At 47.6% G+C, this 22,957-nt stretch overlaps 1 protein-coding gene and 1 pseudogene across 1 annotated transcript; one reads left to right on the forward strand and one right to left on the reverse strand.

Annotated features, from left to right (window-relative positions):
* Positions 1-2,971: 2,971 nt before the first annotated feature.
* LOC148083040 (uncharacterized) lies at positions 2,972-6,038 on the reverse strand (annotated as a pseudogene).
* A 2,233-nt stretch (positions 6,039-8,271) lies between these two features.
* On the forward strand, positions 8,272-10,949 carry LOC148083041 (exostosin-1c-like). The gene is made up of 6 exons (XM_087785691.1): positions 8,272-8,373; positions 9,143-9,217; positions 9,296-9,382; positions 9,439-9,599; positions 10,528-10,699; positions 10,767-10,949. The coding sequence occupies exons 1-6, from the start codon at positions 8,272-8,274 to the stop codon at positions 10,947-10,949; spliced, it is 780 nt and encodes a 259-aa protein (XP_087641817.1).
* Positions 10,950-22,957: the final 12,008 nt, after the last annotated feature.

The following is a 22,957-nucleotide window of genomic DNA, read 5'->3' on the forward strand; positions in this document are numbered from 1 at the left end:
ACATCTGTGAGGCAGCATCATGGTGCTCACCAAGCACTTTTTTCAGGTTCTATCGAGTGAATGTCGCCACTCCTTATCTATTAGGTGTGGTCCTGTTTCCCGACTCTGTTGCTTCCCCTCAATGAGGTATGTACTGGGATTCCTCATGACCTTGTTGTTATGTTGTTATGGCTCACCAGTGCTTGAAGCACCGCCTCTGGCGGTCAGTAGGGAAGAAATAGAACAAAAGTTACGTATGTAACTACGGTTCTATGAGTCCTGGATGACCGCCAGAGCGTTCTGTCACTCAGAATCCTTGTGACTTCGCGAGAAGATTCTGCAGGAACAGATCCTCTGATGTCACCAGAAGATATACCCTATCCGGGGTCATCAGGGGTCACCGACTTTGTTGGTATTAAAACTCGAACAGCGCATGCGCGAGATGGATACATTCAGTGCTTGAAGCACCGCCTCTGCCGGTCATCCTGGACTCGTAGTTACATACGTAACTTTCGTTTTATGCTGAGGTGTGTTGGGTTGGGAACAGAAGTGTCAACAGGTCGGACAGGTTGATCAGGAGGGCTCTGTGGAATGAAGCTAGACTCACTAGTAAACTCCTGTCCATCATGTTCTACTTTAGCTTTACTACAAATTCTACTTGTACTTTTGCTACTAATTATAACACTGTTTTTACTACTTATACTTACCCTACTTTAAATAAATAATAAATAAATACTATAATGTTATAATGAAAAATTAAATAAAGAGATGTTTGGAAATGTCTGTCAATGGTACAAGAACCACAAAAGATCCAAAATCACATTAATAGGACGACAAAGAAAAAATTAATCTTCCCTTTGTGTGATTTTTTTCTTCTCTGTCAGCTCTTTCATCCCTCTCATTGTGTACTTTCAGTCGTGATGCAAATATTTTTATTCTTTTTTTATCTGGTTTTAGACACACCCATGTCATTGGCCCGGATGTAGAGAATTGACAAACATAATGTTCTGAACTCCATTCCCCCATCCATATGGTCTTTACCAAATGTTTGGTTAATGGTAGGAAAGGGGGTGATAAGGGTGAAACACATCAATCTGTGTATCACTGACACTATTGCCAGGAACCCTATGGACACTCTGGGACGATCTTGGATGAGTTGGATGACATTCGACGCCGTACAACAACCTTGGCCTTGATGGACAAACAGCGACGGTTTCCCAACAATGACCAAAGGGGGATTTGTATGTAAGTAAGTTAGTAAGTAATATTTGTATAGCGCTTTTCCTTCATGTTTGATTTTGCTTCCACTAAAAAAACAAAGTAAATTATAATAATTATAATATTATCCATGTAATTTTAATAGTTTCCTTTGGACTAAGACTCAAAGGTGGTGCTCCATTATTCCAGGTATATTCTTAAAATATTACATTTTAATATTTGTTATAACCAGAGTGCTGGTCGTTCTGATCAAATTTAACCCTATATTCACTACAATTCAATACTATCAATACTATCAATACTACACAGTTCTCGCTCAAGTTATTTCTAGAATTAACCTGACAGTTTTCCAGTAAAAAACATACCACTTGAAACAACATTGAGAGAAAACGAAAGTTACGTATGTAACTACGGTTCTATGAGTCCCGGATGACCGGCAGAGGCGGTGCTTCAAGCACTGAATGTATCCATCTCGCGCATGCGCGGTTCGAGTTTAATACCAACAAAGTCACCTGTGACCCCTGATGAAGGGGTATAACTTCCGGTGACATCAGAGGATCTGTTCCTGCAGAATCTTCTCGCGAAGCCACAAGGATTCTGAGTGACAGAACGCTCTGGCGGTCATCCAGGACTCATAGAACCGTAGTTACATACGTAACTTTTGTTCTATTTCTTCCCTACTGACCGCCAGAGGCGGTGCTTCAAGCACTGGATGAGCCATAACAACAAGGTCATGAGGAATCCCAGTACATACCTCATTGAGGGGAAGCAACAGAGTCGGGAAACAGGACCACACCTAATAGATAAGGAGTGGCGACATTCACTCGATAGAACCTGAAAAAAGTGCTTGGTGAGCACCATGATGCTGCCTCACAGATGTCCTCCAGGGGTACCCCGCGTAGGGCCGCCCATGACTTAGACATCGCTCTGGTAGAGTGGCACCTCACCTCGAATGGCAGGGGGTGACCACTTCCTTTATATGCGTGGGTAATAACATCCACGATCCAGTGAGACAGTCGCTGTTTGGAAAGAGCACAACCTTTCCTAGGGCCACCATAGCAAATGAAGAGCTGGTCCGACCGTCTTATACTTGCGGTTGCAGCTACATAGGTTCTTAGAGCCCGCACAGGGCACAGCAGTCTCAACCTGTCTTCCCCTTCCGGGGGAATGAATTGTGCCACTTGAATGGGACGGTTGAGGCTCGATAATGACAGAACCTTTGGGAGAAAAGCCATATTTGGCCAGAGGGTAACCCCTGAGCCGTCTGAGCTCCACCGCAGACATGACTCACTCACAGACAGGGCATGTAGTTCCCCAACACGCTTCGCTGAAGCGATGGCAAGGCGAAAAGCAGTCTTAGCAGAAACCCACTTCAGCTCTGCCTGAGCCAGGGGTTCAAAGGGAGGCAGACACAAAGCGTCGAGCACCAGGTGCAAATCCCATGCTGGGGCACGCTGTGTGCGTGGGGGGCGTAATCGCCACGCGCCCTTTAGAAAGAGGGACACCAGTCTGTGGGACCCCACTGTGTAATCATCTACCCGAGCATGTTGAGAGGAAATGGCTGCTGTGTATACCCTCAGTGTGGCAGGAGACCAGCCACTGTCCAATAGTGACTGGAGGAACTCCAGAATCTTTGGGACTGAACAGTGCACAGGGTCCTCACCCCTGTCTGAACACCATGCAGTAAACAGTTGCCACCTATTTGCATACTGCAGCCGGGTAGAAGGCGCCCTGGCGTTTAGTATAGTGTCGCAGACAGCATCTGAACACTGCGTCAGAAGCGGGTTGGGCCCTGCAGCGGCCAGACCCATAGTTGCAGGCGAAGAGGGTCGGGATGCCAAATCTGGCCCTCTAGCTGAGACAGGAGATCGTTCCTGTCGGGGAGGCGCCATGGTGAGCTGCGGCAGAGCCTGCGCAGCAGTGGAAACCATGTTCTCCCTGGCCAGATGGGGGCTACCAACAGCAGCCTGTGACCCTGCTGGAGGACCCTCTGCAGTGTTGAGAATATCAGAGGTATTGGGGGAAAAGCGTAGAGGAGACCTTCTGGTCAGCCATGCGCAAGAGCATCCTGGCCCAGAGGACTGCTTTCCTCCTTCAGGGAGAACCAGAGGGGACAATGGGTCGACTCCCTTGTGGCAAACAGATCTACCTCTGCTCTGCCGAATGTGTCCCAGATATTGAGCACCACCTCTGGGTGAAGCCGCCACTCCCCCGATGGGGGCTTGCCCCGAGAGAGCAGGTCTGCGACCTGATTCCGGTCCCCGGGCAAATACATTGCTCTTAGGCTGGCCAGGCGTGGAGCCGCCCACAGCAGGAGGTCCCGGGATGCTTGCAACAGCTGTGCAGACCGGGTGCCCCCCTGGTGGTTTATATGCGATACGGTCGACACATTGTCTGACCGCACAAGCACATGTCGCCCTCTCAGGAAGGGAAGAAAGTATTGCAGGGCCATATACACAGCTCGTAGCTCTAGAACATTGATGTGCTCCGAGCAGTCTCGAGCAGACCACAGCCCCTGGGCTGTACGGTTTTGCCACACTGCACCCCACCCTGAGAGGGAGGCGTCTGTTGTGAGGGGAAGGAGGCGGAGGATGTCGTCCACCCGCTGTGGTGAAGGCCAGGCCTTCATTGAAACTGTATCGAGAGTTATCCCGAGAAAAATTTTCCTCTGTGAGGGAACTAGGCAACTCTTTGTAGAGTTCACCCTGAGACCTAGTCGAGACACATGGGAAAGGAGGCTTGTGGTGTCCAGGGTCGCCCGAGACCGGGACGAAGCACAGATGAGCCAATCGTCTAGGTAGGGCAGGATCTTCATGCCCTGCGACTGCAGGGGCGAAAGGGCTGCCATTACAACCCTGGTAAATACCCGTGGCGAAAGGGAGAGGCCGAACGGGAGCACCCTGAACTGAAAATGACGTCCCTGAAAGGCGAACCTCAGGAACCGTCTGTGGTGTTGTGCTATGGCCACATGAAAGTAAGCATCCTTCAGGTCTATTGAAGTAAACCACTCCTGCCTGGAGACAGTGCGCAGAACCTCTGCAGGGCTGAGCATGTGGAATCTCAAGACTTTCAGGATCTTGTTGATTCCCCTTAAGTCGAGGATAGGGCGGAGTCCGCCATCTCTCTTTGTAACCAGAAAATAAGTCGAGTAGACCCCTCCTGGTTGTAACAGGGGATCTATCTGCTCGATTGCACCCTTGTCCAGGAGGACGGACAACTTCTGGGTGAGGGTTTGGGCTTTTGCCGGGTCGCATATGATGGTCATCTTGACCCGGCCAATGGTTGGGGGCCGGCGTCGGAACTGAAGCTTGTACCCATTGGTCAAGGTGGAGAGCACCCAAGGGTCCCGGGTGGAAGCAGCCCAATAGATGAGCTGCTGTTGGGAAAAACAGCCGACGGCCGTCCCCAATGCCTCAGCGCTGGGTCCCCCGGCCTCGAAAGGCTCTGGGGGTACGACGGACAGTATGTGGGGCCTGAGGTTGCCTAGAGGGCAGCCGCTCAGGGGCTCGAAAAGTCTGTGCCGCCTGCTGAGCAGGCTGTGGGCTTGGGCGCTGAGACCTGAGGTAGCCTCTGGGGTAAGCCTGTGGCTGAGAACGGCGCTGGGGGGGAGCTGGTGATCCCCTAGGTCTGCCTGGAGGAGGCCCACTCCTGCGAAGCCCGGACAGCTGCTGTTGAGTTTGTCTGGCTTGGACAGTTCGTTCAAGTGCCTCTAGCGCTGCAGGTCCAAACAGTTCCCCCGGTTCCACTGGAACACTGCGGAGGGTTCTCCTGCATGCCTCTGTCAGAGGTGATTGTGCCAGCCAAACCTGGCGGCGAGCCTGGACAAGAGTAGACATCAACCGCCCCAGCTCTCTAGACATCAGCGCGAATGCCTGCAGGGAAGCGTCGCTGAAATTATGGACGGAAGCATCCAGTGGGGTCTCCTGTATAGATGCTGATAAAGCAAGCATCAGGTGGGACATAGAATTACCTATGCGTCCCATGCGTGCCGCTGCGTCATAGGTTTTGGAGAGCAGGTCATCGGTCACCCGACACTGGGAACGAGGACACCTCACATCCGGTCTCAGCGCCTCATCAGGTGAGACAATTAACGCAGCTATTGCCGGCTCAACCGCTGGTATGCGGCCCGACCCAAACTTGGGTGCATCCTGCATGGCTGCCAGGGTCCGGGCGTCTGAGTTTGCACGAGAGAGGGCTCTAGAGTCCCTCCATCATGCATGCAACTCCCTCAAATATTCGTTAGATGGAGGCACAGTAAAGTTGACGGGAGCTGATCCGCGTCTGAAAAAGGCACTGGCCGAAGCTGGCTGAGCCTGCGGGATATCCAACTGCAGGCGAGCCAGGGCCGTACGAATGATGGCCCCCATAGAGCCGTCTCCAGAACCGACAGTAGAGCTGTGGGCTGAAGAACGGGAGGCCGCCGCAGAGGCGTGGGAGGCTACACGCTGTGGTACCACCTCCTCTCCATATTCGGCGAACTCAGTGGCTGAAGCTGCCATGGAGATTATATCTTCCTCCGGTTCCAAGATGGCTGGAGGAGGAGCAGGATCACCCAACTCTCTTTCACCAGTGCCAGACTTGAAGGCCAGGAAGAAGGATCTCATTTGATTAACCTCCTCCGTTAATTGGTCCACCTTGGAAGCAAGTCCGGACTCTCTAACCTTCTTCCTAGAAGTGGGGCCTCTAGTCTCAGCAGCCCGCCGTTTAGATCGGCGGGATTGAGCTGGAGTCTGCCGCTGGGCTGAGGTTAACTGCTCAGGCAACGAAACGAGGCCCAACAGTTGCTCTACCTCAGCAAGTCTGGCAGCCCTTATTCCCCGGGGCATGAAGCTGCAGTTCATGCAGGGATCTTCTGAAAGACCTTCCCTCAGATGCTCGAGACCAAGGCATGAGGGACACATATCATGGCCATCTTCGGGCTGCAGAGAAGCCATACAGACTGAGCAGGAGTGGCCGCCAAGCATGTTAGCAACGAGCAAAAGGCCACACAGAGAAAAAACAACAAACGCTGGGAGCGGGAGCGAAAACACAGCCTTCACCACGAGTGTTACACATATGAGATAGAATTATCACAAACGCTGGGAGCGGGAGCGAAAACAGCCTTCACCAACGAGTGTCACACATATGAGATAGAAGTATCACAGATGCTGGGAGAGGAAGCGAACACGCAGTCGTCACCAACAAGTGTTACACACATGAGATAGAATTATCACAAACGCTGGGAGCGGGAGCGAAAACACAGCCTTCACCAACGAGTGTTACACATATGAGATAGAAGTATCACGGATTCCGGGAGAGGAAGCGAATACGCAGTCTTCACCAACAAGTGTTACACATATGAGATAGAAGTATCACAGATGCTGGGAGAGGAAGCGAACACGCAGTCGTCACCAACAAGTGTTACACATATGAGATAGAAGTATCACAGATGCTGGGAGAGGAAGCGAACACGCAGTCGTCACCAACAAGTGTTACACATATGAGATAGAAGTATCACAGATGCTGGGAGAGGAAGCGAATACGCAGTCGTCACCAACAAGTGTCACACATATGAGATAGAAGTATCACAGATGCTGGGAGAGGAAGCGAACACGCAGTCGTCACCAACAAGTGTTACACATATGAGATAGAAGTATCACAGATGCTGGGAGAGGAAGCGAATACGCAGTCGTCACCAACAAGTGTCACACATATGAGATAGAAGTATCACAGATGCTGGGAGAGGAAGCGAACACGCAGTCGTCACCAACAAATGTCACACATATGAGATAGAAGTATCACAGATGCTGGGAGAGGAAGCGAACACGCAGTCGTCACCAACAAGTGTTACACATATGAGATAGAAGTATCACAGATGCTGGGAGAGGAAGCGAATACGCAGTCGTCACCAACAAGTGTTACACATATGAGATAGAAGTATCACAGATGCTGGGAGAGGAAGCGAACACGCAGTCGTCACCAACAAGTGTTACACATATGAGATAGAAGTATCACAGATGCTGGGAGAGGAAGCGAATACGCAGTCGTCACCAACAAGTGTTACACATATGAGATAAAAGTATCACAGATGCTGGGAGAGGAAGCGAACACGCAGCCCTCACCAACAAGTGTTACACATATGAGATAGAATTATCACAAACGCTGGGAGAGGGAGCGAAAACACAGCCTTCACCAACGAGTGTTAGACATATGAGATGGAAGTATCACAGATGCTGGGAGAGGAAGCAAATACGCAGTCGTCACCAACAAATATAAAAGAATCTACTTCAGTAGCTGAAAAAACAGCAATATAAATGTCGGGAGAGGGAGCGAAAACACTGCCGTCACCAAGAGAAATCGAAATACAACCAAAAGCGATTACAACAGGTTGTACCGATATATAAATATTTAGTGTACAATGTTGGGAGAGGGAGCGAAAACACTGCCGTCACCAAGAAATCAAAAGTACAACCAAAGTGAGTACAACAGGTTGTACTGGTATTCATTGAATATAAATATAGAGTACGATGTCGGGAGAGGGAGCGAGTACACTTCCGTTCACCGAAATAATCAGAATACAACCAAAAGCGAGTACAACAGGTTGTACTTATATTCAATGATATATAAATATAGAGTACAATGTCGGGAGAGGGAGCGAGTACGCCTCCGTTCACCGAAATAAATCAAAATACAACCAAAGCGAGTACAACAGGTTGTACTGATATTCAATGATATATAAATATAGAGTACAATGTCGGGAGAGGGAGCGAATACACTTCCGTTCACCGAAATAAATCAAAATACAACCAAAAGCGAGCACAACAGGTTGTACTTATATTCAATGATATATAAGTTTAGAGTACAATGTCGGGAGAGGGAGCGAGTACTCTTCCGTTCACCGAAATAAATCAAAATACAACCAAAAGCGAGTACGACAGGTTGTACTGATAGTCAATGATATATAAATATAGAGTACAATGTCGGGAGAGGGAGCGAGTACGCTTCCTTTCACCGAAATAAATCAAATACAACCAAAGCGAGTACAACAGGTTGTACTGATATTCAACGATAAGAAAATTGGTACTCAGCCAAACGATGACGATCTCCGGAAGTGTCCACGGCGAGCCGCTACAACTTCTCCGCGTCAAAAGTTCGTTGCAGTCTCTGGAGGGCGAAAGTTTCGCAGCTCCGACAGAAGTCGCGTGACTACCGGCAACGAAAGAGCTAGTCCTTGAACTAGCTCGGTGACATGCTACTTGCGCAGCGAGAAGATGAAAAGGAACAGATCCTCTGATGTCACCGGAAGATAAACCCTTCCGGGTCATCAGGGGTCACAGGTGACTTTGTTGGTATTAAACTCGAACTGCGCATGCGCAAGATGGATACATTCAGTGCTTGAAGCACCGCCTCTGGCGGTCAGTAGGGACGAAATAGAAATATATATATATATATATATATATATATATATATATATATATATATATATATTAACCCCTCCTTTATTTGAACCGTTTTCTTCTATTGAATCATCTTATATATATATATATATATATATATATATATACGTGGATGATGAATATATACCATATAAGTTCAATATTGTTGCATACAAAATATTCTTTTTAACCAAAAATTGTTAAAAAATGTACAAATGTTATTTAACTCTTGACAAAATCAAAAAAAACTTTTTAAAACTTGTTTTATTAATTAATTAATGAAATCTTACCATGAAAAGATCTGAAAGTCAGAACCAGAATTTTAAAATGATCCTGAAACAAACTAATGCAGAGATTTAAGAATCGGAGAAATGTGAGTTCTTCTACGAGAGCGAATCAGAATTCTGGCTGTTTTGTATGAACTGAAGGCGAGACACATCCTTCTTGTTGAGACACCAACATAACCTTGAGTAATAAATAATAACCTGAGTTTTCTGGGATGTTATTGAACGCCGACATCATTCCTGCAGATCATCATCATCTGGAACAGTGAGAAAGCTCCGCCCATGTCGGTTCCTCTCACGGTGACGGACGGCAGACGGAAGGTAAGAATCTCGTCCTCTCTGTGACAGGTGTGTCGCTCATGTCCTGACTTTCCCCGATGGCTCATGTTTGTGTCGCAGGCCTCCAGTCGGTTTCTACCTCACGTTGCCATAGAAACGGAAGCTGTGCTGAGCCTGGACGAGGACACGGTTCTGCTGACCAGTGAGGTTTGTGGACACGATGGCGAGAAGGAGGAGCTTCAGGATTGACTCTTGTCGTTCAGGTCAACTTCGCCTTCCTGGTGTGGAGGAGCTTCCCCGAGAGGATCGTGGGTTACCCGCCCAGGAGCCACTTCTGGGACCCCCTGAAACACGCCTGGGGCTACACGTCCAAGTGGACCAACGACTACTCCATCGTGCTGACTGGAGCTGCCTTCTACCACAGGTGACCACCTGAAGAACTTCTTCCATCTGAGGCCGACGTGGAGCTGTTGTTCGTCCAGACAAGTCTCAATAGTCTCCGTTACAGACGCTCGGCATGTGCTGCTGTCAGCTGGACCTCCATCAGAGCCACAGTTCAAAACAGGCTGAAAGTAAAGTCGCTCCAGCTCAACGTGTGGTTCTCTCTTCACCATGTCGAGGGTGAACATCTCCTGAATCCAGGGTTCCATCATCTGAGCTCTAGTCCATCATCACGTCATACTGCGACATGAATGAAGCTCATCACGGCAGGAATAAGATCCACGACTGACACATCAAGCGTTTTATAAACTGTTCAAACACTTAAACGTCATCATTAAGAGAAGAATCTCAAGAATAAACCATGATTTCACAGATAATTCAACAGAAGAACATGAGCCTCTACAAGTCTGTCCAATAAAATAAAAGAATGACACAAACGATTTACTAACATTAAAAAGTCAATCAAACACATCAGTTGCACAATAAAATAAATGAATAAAAGAAAGTGGATTTTGATCAAAAACAATATCATCAAAAGTTTTTTCAAAACAAAACATTTATTTCAATAAAAAATTAATTTAAACATTTTTCCTTTATTTGAAGCGTTTTCTTCTATTGAATCATCTTTTTGAGTTTAAGCCTTAATATCGTAAAACATTAATTCTTTAATCCTAAAGTTTCTATAATAAAAATATATATTTTTAAGTTGAAAAGCTTGGAAGTAGTTTTGTATCGATTGTTTTTATGGTTTACTGAATAATAAAGAAACAAATGTTCAGACGTTAAAGGTTGAACTTCTGATGTGATGGACAAGAAGTCTGTGAGTCTGAAGCGACCTCTAGTGTTCGCTCTGAGAACAGCAGTTTCATAGGACTGTGGTAACATGTTTCAAACTCTGCATATGTTCGCAGGTACTACCACTACCTGTTCACTCATTACCTGCCCCAGTCCCTGAGAACTCTGGTGGACCGCTCGTGCAACTGCGAGGACATCCTCATGAACTTCCTGGTCTCTGCTGCGACGCACCTGCCGCCAATCAAAGTGGCCCAGAGGAAGCAGTCCAAGGAGCTCCCGGGTCCACAGGTGGGCGCTCCTCTTCCTGAGATCCTGCCGATGCTCTTAGTCTCACCACCTTCTCTTGGCTCACCAGGGCACCAGGACGGTTCCTTGGGTCGACCCCGAGCACTTCAGTCAGCGGCAGGAGTGCATCAACACCTTCAGCTGGTTTGGCTACATGCCTCTGGTGCACTCGCAGCTGCGCCTGGACCCGGTGCTCTTCAAGGACCAGGTGTCCGTGTTCCGCAAGAAGTACAAGGACCTGGAGAGAGCGTGAACATGGGAGACAGGACTGGAGGCTGGACCAGACGACAGACCCTGGAGGACTGTCTCTGGAGCCACGAGTCCAGATGAAGAAGAACTTCTAGAACTTTCTCTGAAGCCTCGTGACGGTTCTGATGTGTGTGTGTGTGTGTGTGTGTGTGTGTGTGTGTGTGTGTGTGTGTGTGTGTGTGTGTGTGTGTGTGTGTGTGTGTGTGTGTGTGTGTGTGTGTGTCAGAACTGATGGTTGTCGATCAAAGGAGGTGATTCCACAAAAGGTTCAATAAATAAATAATTCTAATCAACTCTGGTGTTTGATTTAACCCTGTCTGACCTCACATCTACCTGTCTGACCTCACATCTACCTGTCTGACCTCACATCTACCTGTCTGACCTCACATCTACCTGTCTGACCTCATATCTACCTGTCTGACCTCACATCTACCTGTCTGACCTCATATATACCCGTCCGACCTCACATCTACCTGTCTGACCTCATATCTACCTGTCTGACCTCACATCTACCCTTCTGACCTCATATCTACCTGTCTGACCTCACATCTACCTTTCTGACCTCACATCTACCTGTCTGATCTCACATCTACCTGTCTGACCTCACGTCTGACCTCACATCTACCTGTCTGACCTCACATCTACCTCTCTGACCTCACATCTACCTGTCTGACCTCATATCTACCTGTCTGACCTCACATCTACCTGTCTGACCTCATATATACCCGTCTGACCTCACATCTACCTGTCTGACCTCATATCTACCTGTCTGACCTCACATCTACCCGTCTGACCTCATATCTACCTGTCTGACCTCACATCTACCTGTCTGACCTCACATCCACCTCTCTGACCTCACATCTACCCGTCTGACCTCATATCTACCCGTCTGACCTCACATCTAGCTGTCTGACCTCATATCTACCTGTCTGACCTCACATCTATCCGTCTGACCTCATATCTACCCGTCTGACCTAACATCTACCTGTCTGACCTCACATCTATCCGTCTGACCTCACATCTACCCGTCTGACCTCACATCTACCTGTCTGACCTCATATCTACCCGTCTGACCTCACATCTACCTGTCTGACCTCATATCTACCTGTCTGACCTCATATCTACCTGTCTGACCTCACATCTACCTGTCTGACCTCACATCTACCTGTCTGACCTCATATCTACCCGTCTGACCTCACATCTACCTGTCTGACCTCACATCTACCTGTCTGACCTCATATCTACCTGTCTGACTTCACATCTACCCGTCTGACCTCATATCTACCTGTCTGACCTCATATCTACCTGTCTGACCTCACATCTACCCGTCTGACCTCATATCTACCTGTCTGACCTCACATCTACCTGTCTGACCTCACATCCACCTCTCTGACCTCACATCTACCTGTCTGACCTCATATCTCCCTGTCTGACCTCACATCTACCTGTCTGACCTCATATCTACCCGTCTGACCTCACATCTACCCGTCTGACCTCACATCTACCTGTCTGACCTCATATCTACCCGTCTGACCTCACATCTACCTGTCTGACCTGACATCTACCTGTCTGACCTCACATCTACCTGTCTGACCTCACATCTACCCGTCTGACCTCACATCTACCTGTCTGACCTCACATCTACCTCTCTGACCTCACATCTACCCGTCTGACCTCACATCTACCTGTCTGACCTCACATCCACCTCTCTGACCTCACATCTACCTGTCTGACCTCATATCTCCCTGTCTGACCTCACATCTACCTGTCTGACCTCATATCTACCTGTCTGACCTCATATCTACCCGTCTGACCTCACATCTACCTGTCTGACCTCACATCTACCTGTCTGACCTCATATCTACCTGTCTGACTTCACATCTACCCGTCTGACCTCATATCTACCTGTCTGACCTCATATCTACCTGTCTGACCTCACATCTACCCGTCTGACCTCATATCTACCTGTCTGACCTCACATCTACCTGTCTGACCTCACATCCACCTCTCTGACCTCACATCTACCTGTCTGACCTCATATCTCCCTGTCTGACCTCACATCTACCTGTCTGACCTCATATCTACCCGTCTGACCTCACATCTACCCGTCTGACCTCACATCTACCTGTCTGACCTCATATCTACCCGTCTGACCTCACATCTACCTGTCTGACCTGACATCTACCTGTCTGACCTCACATCTACCTGTCTGACCTCACATCTACCCGTCTGACCTCACATCTACCTGTCTGACCTCACATCTACCTCTCTGACCTCACATCTACCCGTCTGACCTCACATCTACCTGTCTGACCTCACATCCACCTCTCTGACCTCACATCTACCTGTCTGACCTCATATCTCCCTGTCTGACCTCACATCTACCTGTCTGACCTCATATCTACCCGTCTGACCTCACATCTACCCGTCTGACCTCACATCTACCTGTCTGACCTCATATCTACCCGTCTGACCTCACATCTACCTGTCTGACCTGACATCTACCTGTCTGACCTCACATCTACCTGTCTGACCTCACATCTACCCGTCTGACCTCACATCTACCTGTCTGACCTCACATCTACCTCTCTGACCTCACATCTACCCGTCTGACCTCACATCTACCTCTCTGACCTCACATCTACCTGTCTGACCTCACATCTGCCTGTCTGACCTCACATCTACCCGTCTGACCTCACATCTACCTCTCTGACCTCACATCTACCTGTCTGACCTCACACTTCCGCTTCCGGTGAGCCTTTGATCGGCTGCTTGAAACGTAAGCTCCTGCAATAATTGCCAAAAACAGTCGTTTTAACGACTACTTGTCCGGATTTTATGCTCATATCACTTAAGATATGTCTCAAGCATCTCAGATCTATGATCGTGATGCTCTTCTCAACATCAGAGAGTCGATGGAGGACTTCACTCGCGACAGCTACCAACGTCCGGTGAACGTGTTTCCGGCTCCGCTTCTCATCGACTCGGACTCTGTGGAATATCGTTTGATCTCTCGAGTACCGGGCGATTTCCACAAGGGATCGAGTCGGGCTGGAGTACAGGTCAGGATGAGACGCGCAATTGCGATCGCTCGGAACAACTCTGGCGGCGGTGTTCTTGAAAGACTTTAGTGACTTCTTATCTTCCATTATTCAGATGGAATCTGTTCTTATTCTTGGAGACTTTAATCTTCATGTTGATGACGTCACATCTTGTTCTGCTAAAGAACTTTTAACTTTAACCGAAGCCTTTAATTTTGAGCAACATGTTTCTGAACCCACTCATCAAAAAGGCCACATTTTAGACTTAGTTTTTACTCTTGGCCTGAACATTTCTAATGTATCTGTACATGATGTCCATCTGAGTGATCATTCTCTTGTCTTGTTCAACCTGGACTTCATCCCTGAACCTAAGCCTTTGAAAGTTAGGTCTCAGAGGCGTGTCATCTCAGCCGATACTGCAGACAGTTTTTCTGCTATGTTTGACCATCTTTCCTTTGATGACTGTCCAGATGTGGACAGTTTGATTAACTGTTACACTGATCATTGTGTTGAAATACTGGATCAAGTGGCACCTGTTAAATCGAACTTGAAAATTCAGAAAAAACGGTGCCCTTGGACAAATGAAGATCTCCTGAGTCTGAAAGACTTTGTCGAAAGACTGAGCGTCTCTGGAAGTCCACTAAACTTGAGGTGCACAGACTTCACCTCAGGGATCTGTTGACTTCTTACAATGAGATGGTAGAAACTGCTAGATCTGATTACATCAGAAAACTGGTAGCAGCAAATAGGAAAAACCCCAAAGTTTTGTTTGACACGATTAATTCTCTCGTGTCTCCTGCTCCTCAAATCACGCCGGTCTTCTGTGAAGCTGACAGCAATGCATTGTTGAGATTTTTCATTGACAAAATTAAATTGATCAAAGAGAAAATCTCTCCCCCTTTGTTGGGAACCCCTACTGTCTCTGAGCCCATCTCCTCCTCTTGGTCATCCTTCACTGCTGTATCTTTGGGTGATATTTCGGCACTAGTGAACAAGATGAAACCCTCCTCTTGCTCAGATGACGTCCTTCCTTGTAGGCTTTTTATCAAAGTATTTGATGTAATTGGCCCCTGGGTTACCAATATGGTAAACCTCTCCCTTTCCACAGGGGTTTTTCCCAATGCATTTAAACATGCCATTGTGGAGCCTCTGCTCAAAAAACCAGGCTTAGACCCAACTGACCTCAGTAATTTCAGGCCTATTTCTAAGCTCCCTTTCTTGTCCAAGATCTTGGAGAAGGTGGTGTCTGAGCAGCTGTCTTTGTTCCTGGATCAGAGCGACATCCATGAGAAGTTTCAGTCGGGCTTCCGTAGACATCATTCTAAGGAGACAGCTTTATTGAAAGTGTCCAGTGACATCATGGTGTCGGCTGACTCTGGTAAATTCACTGTTCTGGTTCTCTTAGATCTGTCGTCAGCCTTTGACACAGTTGATCACCAGATCCTGCTGAGAAGACTAAGGGATGAAGTGGGACTGTCTGGGTCTGTGTTAGAATGGTTCTCATCTTACCTTTCTGGGCGCAGTTTTAGTGTATCTGCCAATCAAATGAGGTCTGAATCGGCAGATCTGTTGTGTGGAGTCCCTCAAGGTTCTGTTCTGGGTCCTTTATTGTTTTTGCTGTACTTGATTCCCCTTGGTAAAATCATTCAGAGATTTCCAGATGTTTCTTATCACATTTTTGCTGATGACATCCAGCTCTACTGCTCTTTTGACCCAACTGAGCCCCAAAGGCTGAACAGCTTAGTCAATTGTTTGCTAGAAATCAAACAATGGCTGAGTGAAAACACTTTACAGCTAAATGTGGACAAAACTGAAACTCTGGTGATTGCTCCTGATGATAAGATTCCAGGGTTGAGTCAGTACTTGGGTGACTTAGGTCAGTCTGTCAAACTGAGCCTGAGAAACCTGGGTGTTGTATTTGATAAAGACATGTCTCTTGTTCAACACTGCAGAAAACTGACCAGGAACGGTTTCCTTCAACTGAGAAAAATCTCTAAACTTAGGAAAATGTTGTCACAACATGATCTGGATCTTATAATCCATGCGTTTGTTTCTTCTCGTCTGGACTATTGTAACAGTTTGTTTTCATGTCTTAACAAGAAGGATCGTCTCGTCTGCAGTTGATTCAGAACTCTGCAGCGAGAATTCTGAGCCGCTCAAGTAGGATAACTCACATTTCTCCGATCCTTAAAACTCTTCACTGGCTTCCAGTTTCTTTCAGGATCAACTTTAAAATTCTGGTTCTTACTTTCAGAGCTATTCGTGGTCAGGCTCCTCCTTACATCACTGATCTGATCCAGCCTTACACCCCAGCTCGGGCTCTGAGGTCTGTGGATCAGAATCTACTTATGGTTCCACGCACACATATCTACCTGTCTGAGCTCACATCTACCTGTCTGACCTCACATCTACCTGTCTGACCTCACATCTACCCGTCCGACCTCACATCTACCCGTCTGACCTCACATCTACCCTTCTGACCTCATATCTACCTATCTGACCTCACCTGTACCAGTGTGACCTCATTTCTACCTTTCTGACCTCACATCTACCCGTCTGACCTCACCTCTACCCTTCTGACCTCATATCTACCTGTCTGACCTCACCTGTACAAGTCTGACCTCATATGTACCTGTCTGACCTAACATCTACCCGTCTGACCTCACATGAACACGGGTATCACCTGTCGTATCGTAGTGGAGCACCGTGCAGCGTCTCTCTCGCTCGAAGCAGAACAATCGTTTCTCTTTTTGATCGCCTTATTACTGGAGCATCCGTGAACATCTACATTTATTTTTGGACCAACATCCTCCGGAGTCGAATCGGGCCGAGGACAAGTTTGAAAAACTTCCCGGTGAGCGCATTCGTCAAACTTTCCTCTCAGTATGTCTCCTCCTTCTCCCTCTCCCTCCTTTGTTCTTTCCTGCTCGGTGTGTCAGATGTTTAGTTACGCTTCGACCTCCTTTAGAGATAGCAGTAGTTGTGTGAAGTGTAGCCTGTTAGCTAGATTGGAGGTGAAGCTCGTTGAACTAGAGAGCCGGTTGTGCGCTGTCGATGCTAAACCGCTAGCTAGCCAGTGTCAGGTAGACAGTGCACAGCCACATAGCCTAGCAGGTAGTCCTCCAGCAATTCCCGAGCAGCCGGGAAACCAGGGTTGGTGGGTGACTGTTCGTGGGAGGAATAGTTCCCGGCCAAAGTCAACGGAGCACCACCAACCCCTTAGCGTTTCCAACAGATTTTCTCCACTCGACAAGTCACCAGTCGAGGAACCTGCTCTGTTCATAGGCGATTCCATACTTCGGAACGTTAAACTAGCGAAGCCAGCAAGAGTAGTCCTGGGGCCAGAGCGGGCGACATTGAATCAAACTTGAAGCTGCTGGCTAAAGCTAAACATAAATACAGTAAGATGATTATTAATGTCGGCAGCAACGACATCCGATTACGTCGCTCGGAGGTCACCAAGGTTAACGTTCAGTCGGTGTGTGCATTCGCACGAACAATGTCGGACTCCGTAGTGTTCTCTGGACCCCTTCCCAATATGGCCAATGATGATATGTTTACTCGCTATTCATCATTTAATCGCTGGTTGTCGGAGTGGTGCCCCGCCAACACGTCCTCATACCCAAGGCGTCATACCGTCCTACGCCGTGCAATGTCCCCCTGGCGTCCCTAAGGTAACGTTACAGGGGGGACAAAAACGTCGGTTTTCGTCTACCCGGGTCACCCAGTAATATACAGAGCATTCCCCGACGTCGGATTCAAACGACCCGGGTTACATTTGAGGCGTCGCTTAACTCGTTGTTGCCATGGTAACGTGACGTGACGTGTCGCTGTTGTCATTTGGCTACCGTAATTCTAGAACTATGAAGCGCACTTGAAATGTTTAATGTCAACAGTGCGATTCTACCCCCGATTGTGCTTAACGACCTCGAACCACTTCAAGAGATGAACATAAATCGGTAAAAAATACTTAATTTTAATTTTTTGAAGCTTGGATTGTTCACGCATCGCGTGAAGTCAAGAGGCTCTCATGGATTAATACATGCTTAAAAGGTCCTGTAAAAGTGACTATATTGTATATCTTTAGGTGTTTCAACTCCATAATTTTGACATTGTTTTATGAATGAGTAAAATAAAGTCTGGATGTGCTATTTCGCTTGATCCTATTTATAATCCGGTGCGCTTTTCTATGAAAATAGAACCTTTCATTGAGATTGCGTTTATGGACATATGCTTATTTAGCTGCGATTATGAGCGTCTACGTGACGTTTGTCAACAGTAATCGCGATCCTGCAGAGGTGACGTCACGCACGTTAATAAACTGATCGTGCAGGAATGTAGAGCCGTCACACCACAGGAATAAAATGAGATATTGTGCTTGTTTGTTTAAAAGCGCCATGGAATACAATTGTAGATGTGCTTGTATAAAGACCGAGTTAAGTTTAGTTTAAATTTAGCGTCAGCTAAAAAGTTTTCAAACTGCCGCACACGCCACTTCCGCCAAACCTCCGGATATTGACGTCACACTTGTTGACAAAGATCGATCGCATTTTGTGCTCACGTTTGTGCAGTAACTTGACGGAACCAGGTGCGCGTCACTCGTCTATTGAGGTAAGATATAATTATTGCTTTAAGACTCATTGCGTTTCATTTAACTTTCTGTGGTGCGTTCACACGAGAGCTAGTTCGCTAAAACTTAGCTTTTTAAATTATAATGTAACTCACACACGTATTTTGTTTGAAAGGAGGAAAATATATTTATATTCCAATAAAAAGTTTGCTATATTGGCAGCTCATGGTAGGCGATTTATTTTATTAATATTCAAGATATTGATTTCATTTATCACTTCCGCATATTAATACAGATAACATATTTATCGTATTTAAGTATATAAGTATACGTTTATTTTAACACTTTTGGATGAGGGATTTGATCTGTTGTTTTCTTTAAATGAAAGAATATATATATAATATTAATGAAAAGTATTTTAAATTCCAGCATAAGGAGGTAAACCAGATGGAAACACCATCAAACAATGGATGAAGGAAACATTGAGAGCTTATCTCTGAATGATCAAGTATACTTACTTGTATTTATTGATTTATTATATTTAAAAGGGAGCACTAGTATGTTTTTGTTTTGTTTTTGCATGGAAGTGACATGCAAGAACTGCCCAGAACTCCAGACTGCTTGACATGAAACCTTTCTCTCTGTGGTTCCTGACAAATGATTTCAAATGTGAAGTAAGTGAGTAATATTTGTAACATAGTGAACACAAACTCTTAGGACCGTCGGTGGCGCTGGGGGTCATGCTTGCCTCTGGCCTCGCCGGGGCCGTTCTGGCTTGGCCGATTCGGGTGTGAGGGTGGACCTGTGGGGCCTTGGGCCTGGTGGTGGTGACCGCTGGTGCCGCGATGGCCCCGTGTGCCGGCGTGGGGGTGGCCCGCTTCCGGGGGGTCTTTGGTGGTGTGCGGGGGGGGGTTGCGTTGGGGGCGGTGCTGGGGCGGGGGGGTTGCTGGTCCGGCTGACGGGGTTGGCGGGTGAACCGTTAGGGGTGGGGCTGGAGCTGGCCGGGTGTTCTGGATGGCCCTCCGGCCCCAATGGCTTCACCTGGTCTGTGGTGGGGGGCTGTGGGGGCCTGTCTTGGGGTGGGTGTCTGCTGCAGCGGTGGCTGTGGTCCTCTACTTGCCCTGTGTGGCATGTGCTGTGGTGGGGGAGTCTGTCGCCCTTGGTCCTGGGGGTGCGTGGCCGGGTTGGTCGGTCTTTCGGGGGCTTCCCGGGTGGGGGGGGCCACACTGGGCAGGGACATGTTAGGGGGACGGCGGAGGCATTGGGCGGACCCATGTTACCGTAGAGACCATGTACCGCCCATGCAAGTAATGCTGTCCCTCTGGGTGCTGCATGGTGGGTGGGGGCGGGGGCTGGGGGTCAGTACGTGTGATGGGCGGGGCCTTTGCACCTTAGAGACCGTTGACCGCCCATGTAATACTGCTGGCCCCCCAACTTCCCTCATGACATGGAGGAGGTGGGCTGTGGCTGTTGGGGACGTTCTACAGTTTGAAGATTGGGGGCCGTTCCCGGACGGCTGCAGCCCCATTACCCCCGCCCTGCCAACAAACTAATAAAATTTAATGGGATCCCTGCCCACACAACCGTGGCCCCCCTGTGACCCGGGGGACTCTCACCGGAGGACCTGAGCCGGTGCTTGGCCATTGTTCCCCTGGGCTCATGCGGTGGCGCTCGACCCGGCTACTGGCCGTGTTCACAGGGTATTGGGGGGGGCTCCGCTGCCGCTGCTGTGGTGGATCCCTATCTCTTTGGCTTGTCTTCTCGCGGTCCCCTGCTATGGACTTGGTGGTGGCCTGACGATCTGGGGGTCTTCCGTGGCCCGGCCTGGCCCCGGAGCTCTATCCCCTGACTGGTTTTCCTGGCTGTCCCTTGGAGGGCGGGCCCTTGGCGCCTGTGCTTGCCCTCTCGCGCCGCCGGGGCCCCCACGGTGGTGGTCCGCTTTCTCGCTGGTGTTTGGGGTCGGGCTTGGCTCTGGTGGTTATCTCGCCTGCCGGGTCCTGGTCTCCCGCGGGTTCCTGCCGCGGCTTGGGCCCCCATGTCTGGATCCTGCTGTGCTAGGTATGTGCCCTCTGGCCTGGCTGGTGGTGTGGTGGCTTCTTGGTGTCACTGGGTTCTGCCTGCCCACCATGCAGGGTTGGGTGGTTGGTGCCCCTGGGTCTCTACTTGCACTCTTTTCATACACACAACCACACTCACCCACACAACCACACACACACAACCACACACACACACACAAAACCACACACACACACACAAAACCACACTCTAACATTTCAACCCCCCCCCCCCCCTCTCCCCTCTATATCTTCACCCGTCACCGGAGTCTGTATACCTGTGTATTGTATACATTTGTCCCAAACCCACACCTTTTTATTTCTCTCCCGGAGCCCCAGGGCTCCACCTCTAGAGCTGCTGCTGATCCAGGATCTTCACCACGTCATCAAATCCCGAGTTCTCTCTCTTTTCTAGGTGAGATGGAGTGCATATCAGGTGCTGGACTAACCATCGGAGGTGGAAGGGGTCAACACATGTCAAAAGCAGGTGAGATGGTTACATCATACACACTTTGGTCTTTAAAATAGTCGTGTTTGGTAATAATGATCAATACATTTCTGTGGCAGGACGCACTGACATGCTAACGCTTATGGTCAAGGTTTTCTGGCTTCTGTTGTTGGAAACACTTGGTCGTGCCCGTCAAGGTGGTAGGTACCAACTGAAGAGTCTTTTTCAATAGATTTTACACTTCAAATGATCAGAATCATACAACTTCATACACAATGTTTTCCGATTCTGTTGACTTTCAGACAAAGAGGATTCGACGTTGTTATGGCAATAAGGAGACGGCAGGAAGTGAAAGATTCTTGAGAAGGAGATGAACCACCTCTTGAAGTCTCTGTCAAGTCGTTGTGATTCCCTGAAAGAGTTGTCTGGCATGGCAGCGTCACAGCAAGGTAAGAGTTTATTTAGCAAGTGAAGAACAGAAGTACAGCTGCTCATTCTTATTGTCTTATTCTTTTAAGATGCACCATGGGCTTGACTGGTGAGGCTTTGAAGGATCTTCAGAGCATTTGAGGAGCAGCAGCAAGTCAGCGTGATGTCACTCGAACCATGACTCGGACCAGAACCTACTACACACAAGTCTTCACTGAGGACGAGACCATCAACGTCGTGCAGATTCACTCTGATGGTTACTCGTGACATTTGTGACGATCTGTGAACATTTGTTTGATATGAAACCTGTAATGAAGCACAATTTGATATCTTTTTGAATAATGCTCCCATAGTATTCATCCCAACATGATCAATGCAGTTGTAACTTCAGAGATGCCTATAATTGATACCAATGAATGCTTAAAAAAAAAAAAAAAAGTTTTTATGATAACAGTTCATATCTTTTATTATGACAGGTTGATAAAAAGCAACTCATGTACAATATTCATATTGGAGTTAATAGCTTATCCAGTGTCAAAAGTTACAATTTTAATACTATTGGAATAATTACATCTATAATCACACGTAATCAATAATATGTATTGCTTAAGTACAAACATAATCATACATTAGTAATCAATAACATGTACATTAATTAACAGAGGGTTGATATTGAGGCTAGTGTGAACTATCATGCTCATTTTCAGACCCCCAGGGGCCGCTGGGAATGAACCGGGGCCAAAAACGTGTTTTTCATGACTGTCGCTCTTTTGCTCTTATGTGACCTCTGTGACCCTCAGCCATATGAAACTTGGTCTGCGTGACCTCTGACACCTGTAAAATCATATGCTGGTAGAACCATAATGATAACCCCTCCCAAACCGGAAGTAGCTTCAGGAAGCACCTAGAGAAACACCCTTGAAAATATATGTGTACAAATGGAACATGAAGAACCTCTAAAAGTTTCAGATCATTTAAATTAACAATGGTCAATCAAAGTCCAGATTTCTCCAAGTTTCCCATGATACCATGGGGCACAGGAATTCACAGTTCATAGCAACATCAAACCACCACAGCTCAACTCAGAATGGAGTCTAGAATAACATATCCAAATATCAGCTCTGAGGTCTGAGTAGAAAAAAAGTTGCCTGAGTCCATTTCTGAAGGATCAGGTCTGGTCATTCTGTTACACTCAGAGACCATCTTGACAGAAGAATGACAACATCTCCCTCATTTTTGGACTCATTGACACCAAACTTCTCACATGATAGTAGGAGACCATCTGAATGTGTCATATAAATATCCGCTTTACAACGGCCTTCATGCCTCTTGAAGTTAGAGAATTAACCCTTTGATGTAGCAAACAAACAACAAACAACAAACAAATGAATCATGTTGGTGTGTGTAGTTTTCTGATAGTATAACAGCAGTCCTGAGTCACCTATCAATAACATAAATATGCATATTTTA

This window comes from Callionymus lyra, chromosome 3 (genome assembly GCF_982586985.1).
Source record: "Callionymus lyra chromosome 3, fCalLyr1.hap1.1, whole genome shotgun sequence".
Lineage (NCBI taxonomy): Eukaryota > Metazoa > Chordata > Actinopteri > Syngnathiformes > Callionymidae > Callionymus > Callionymus lyra.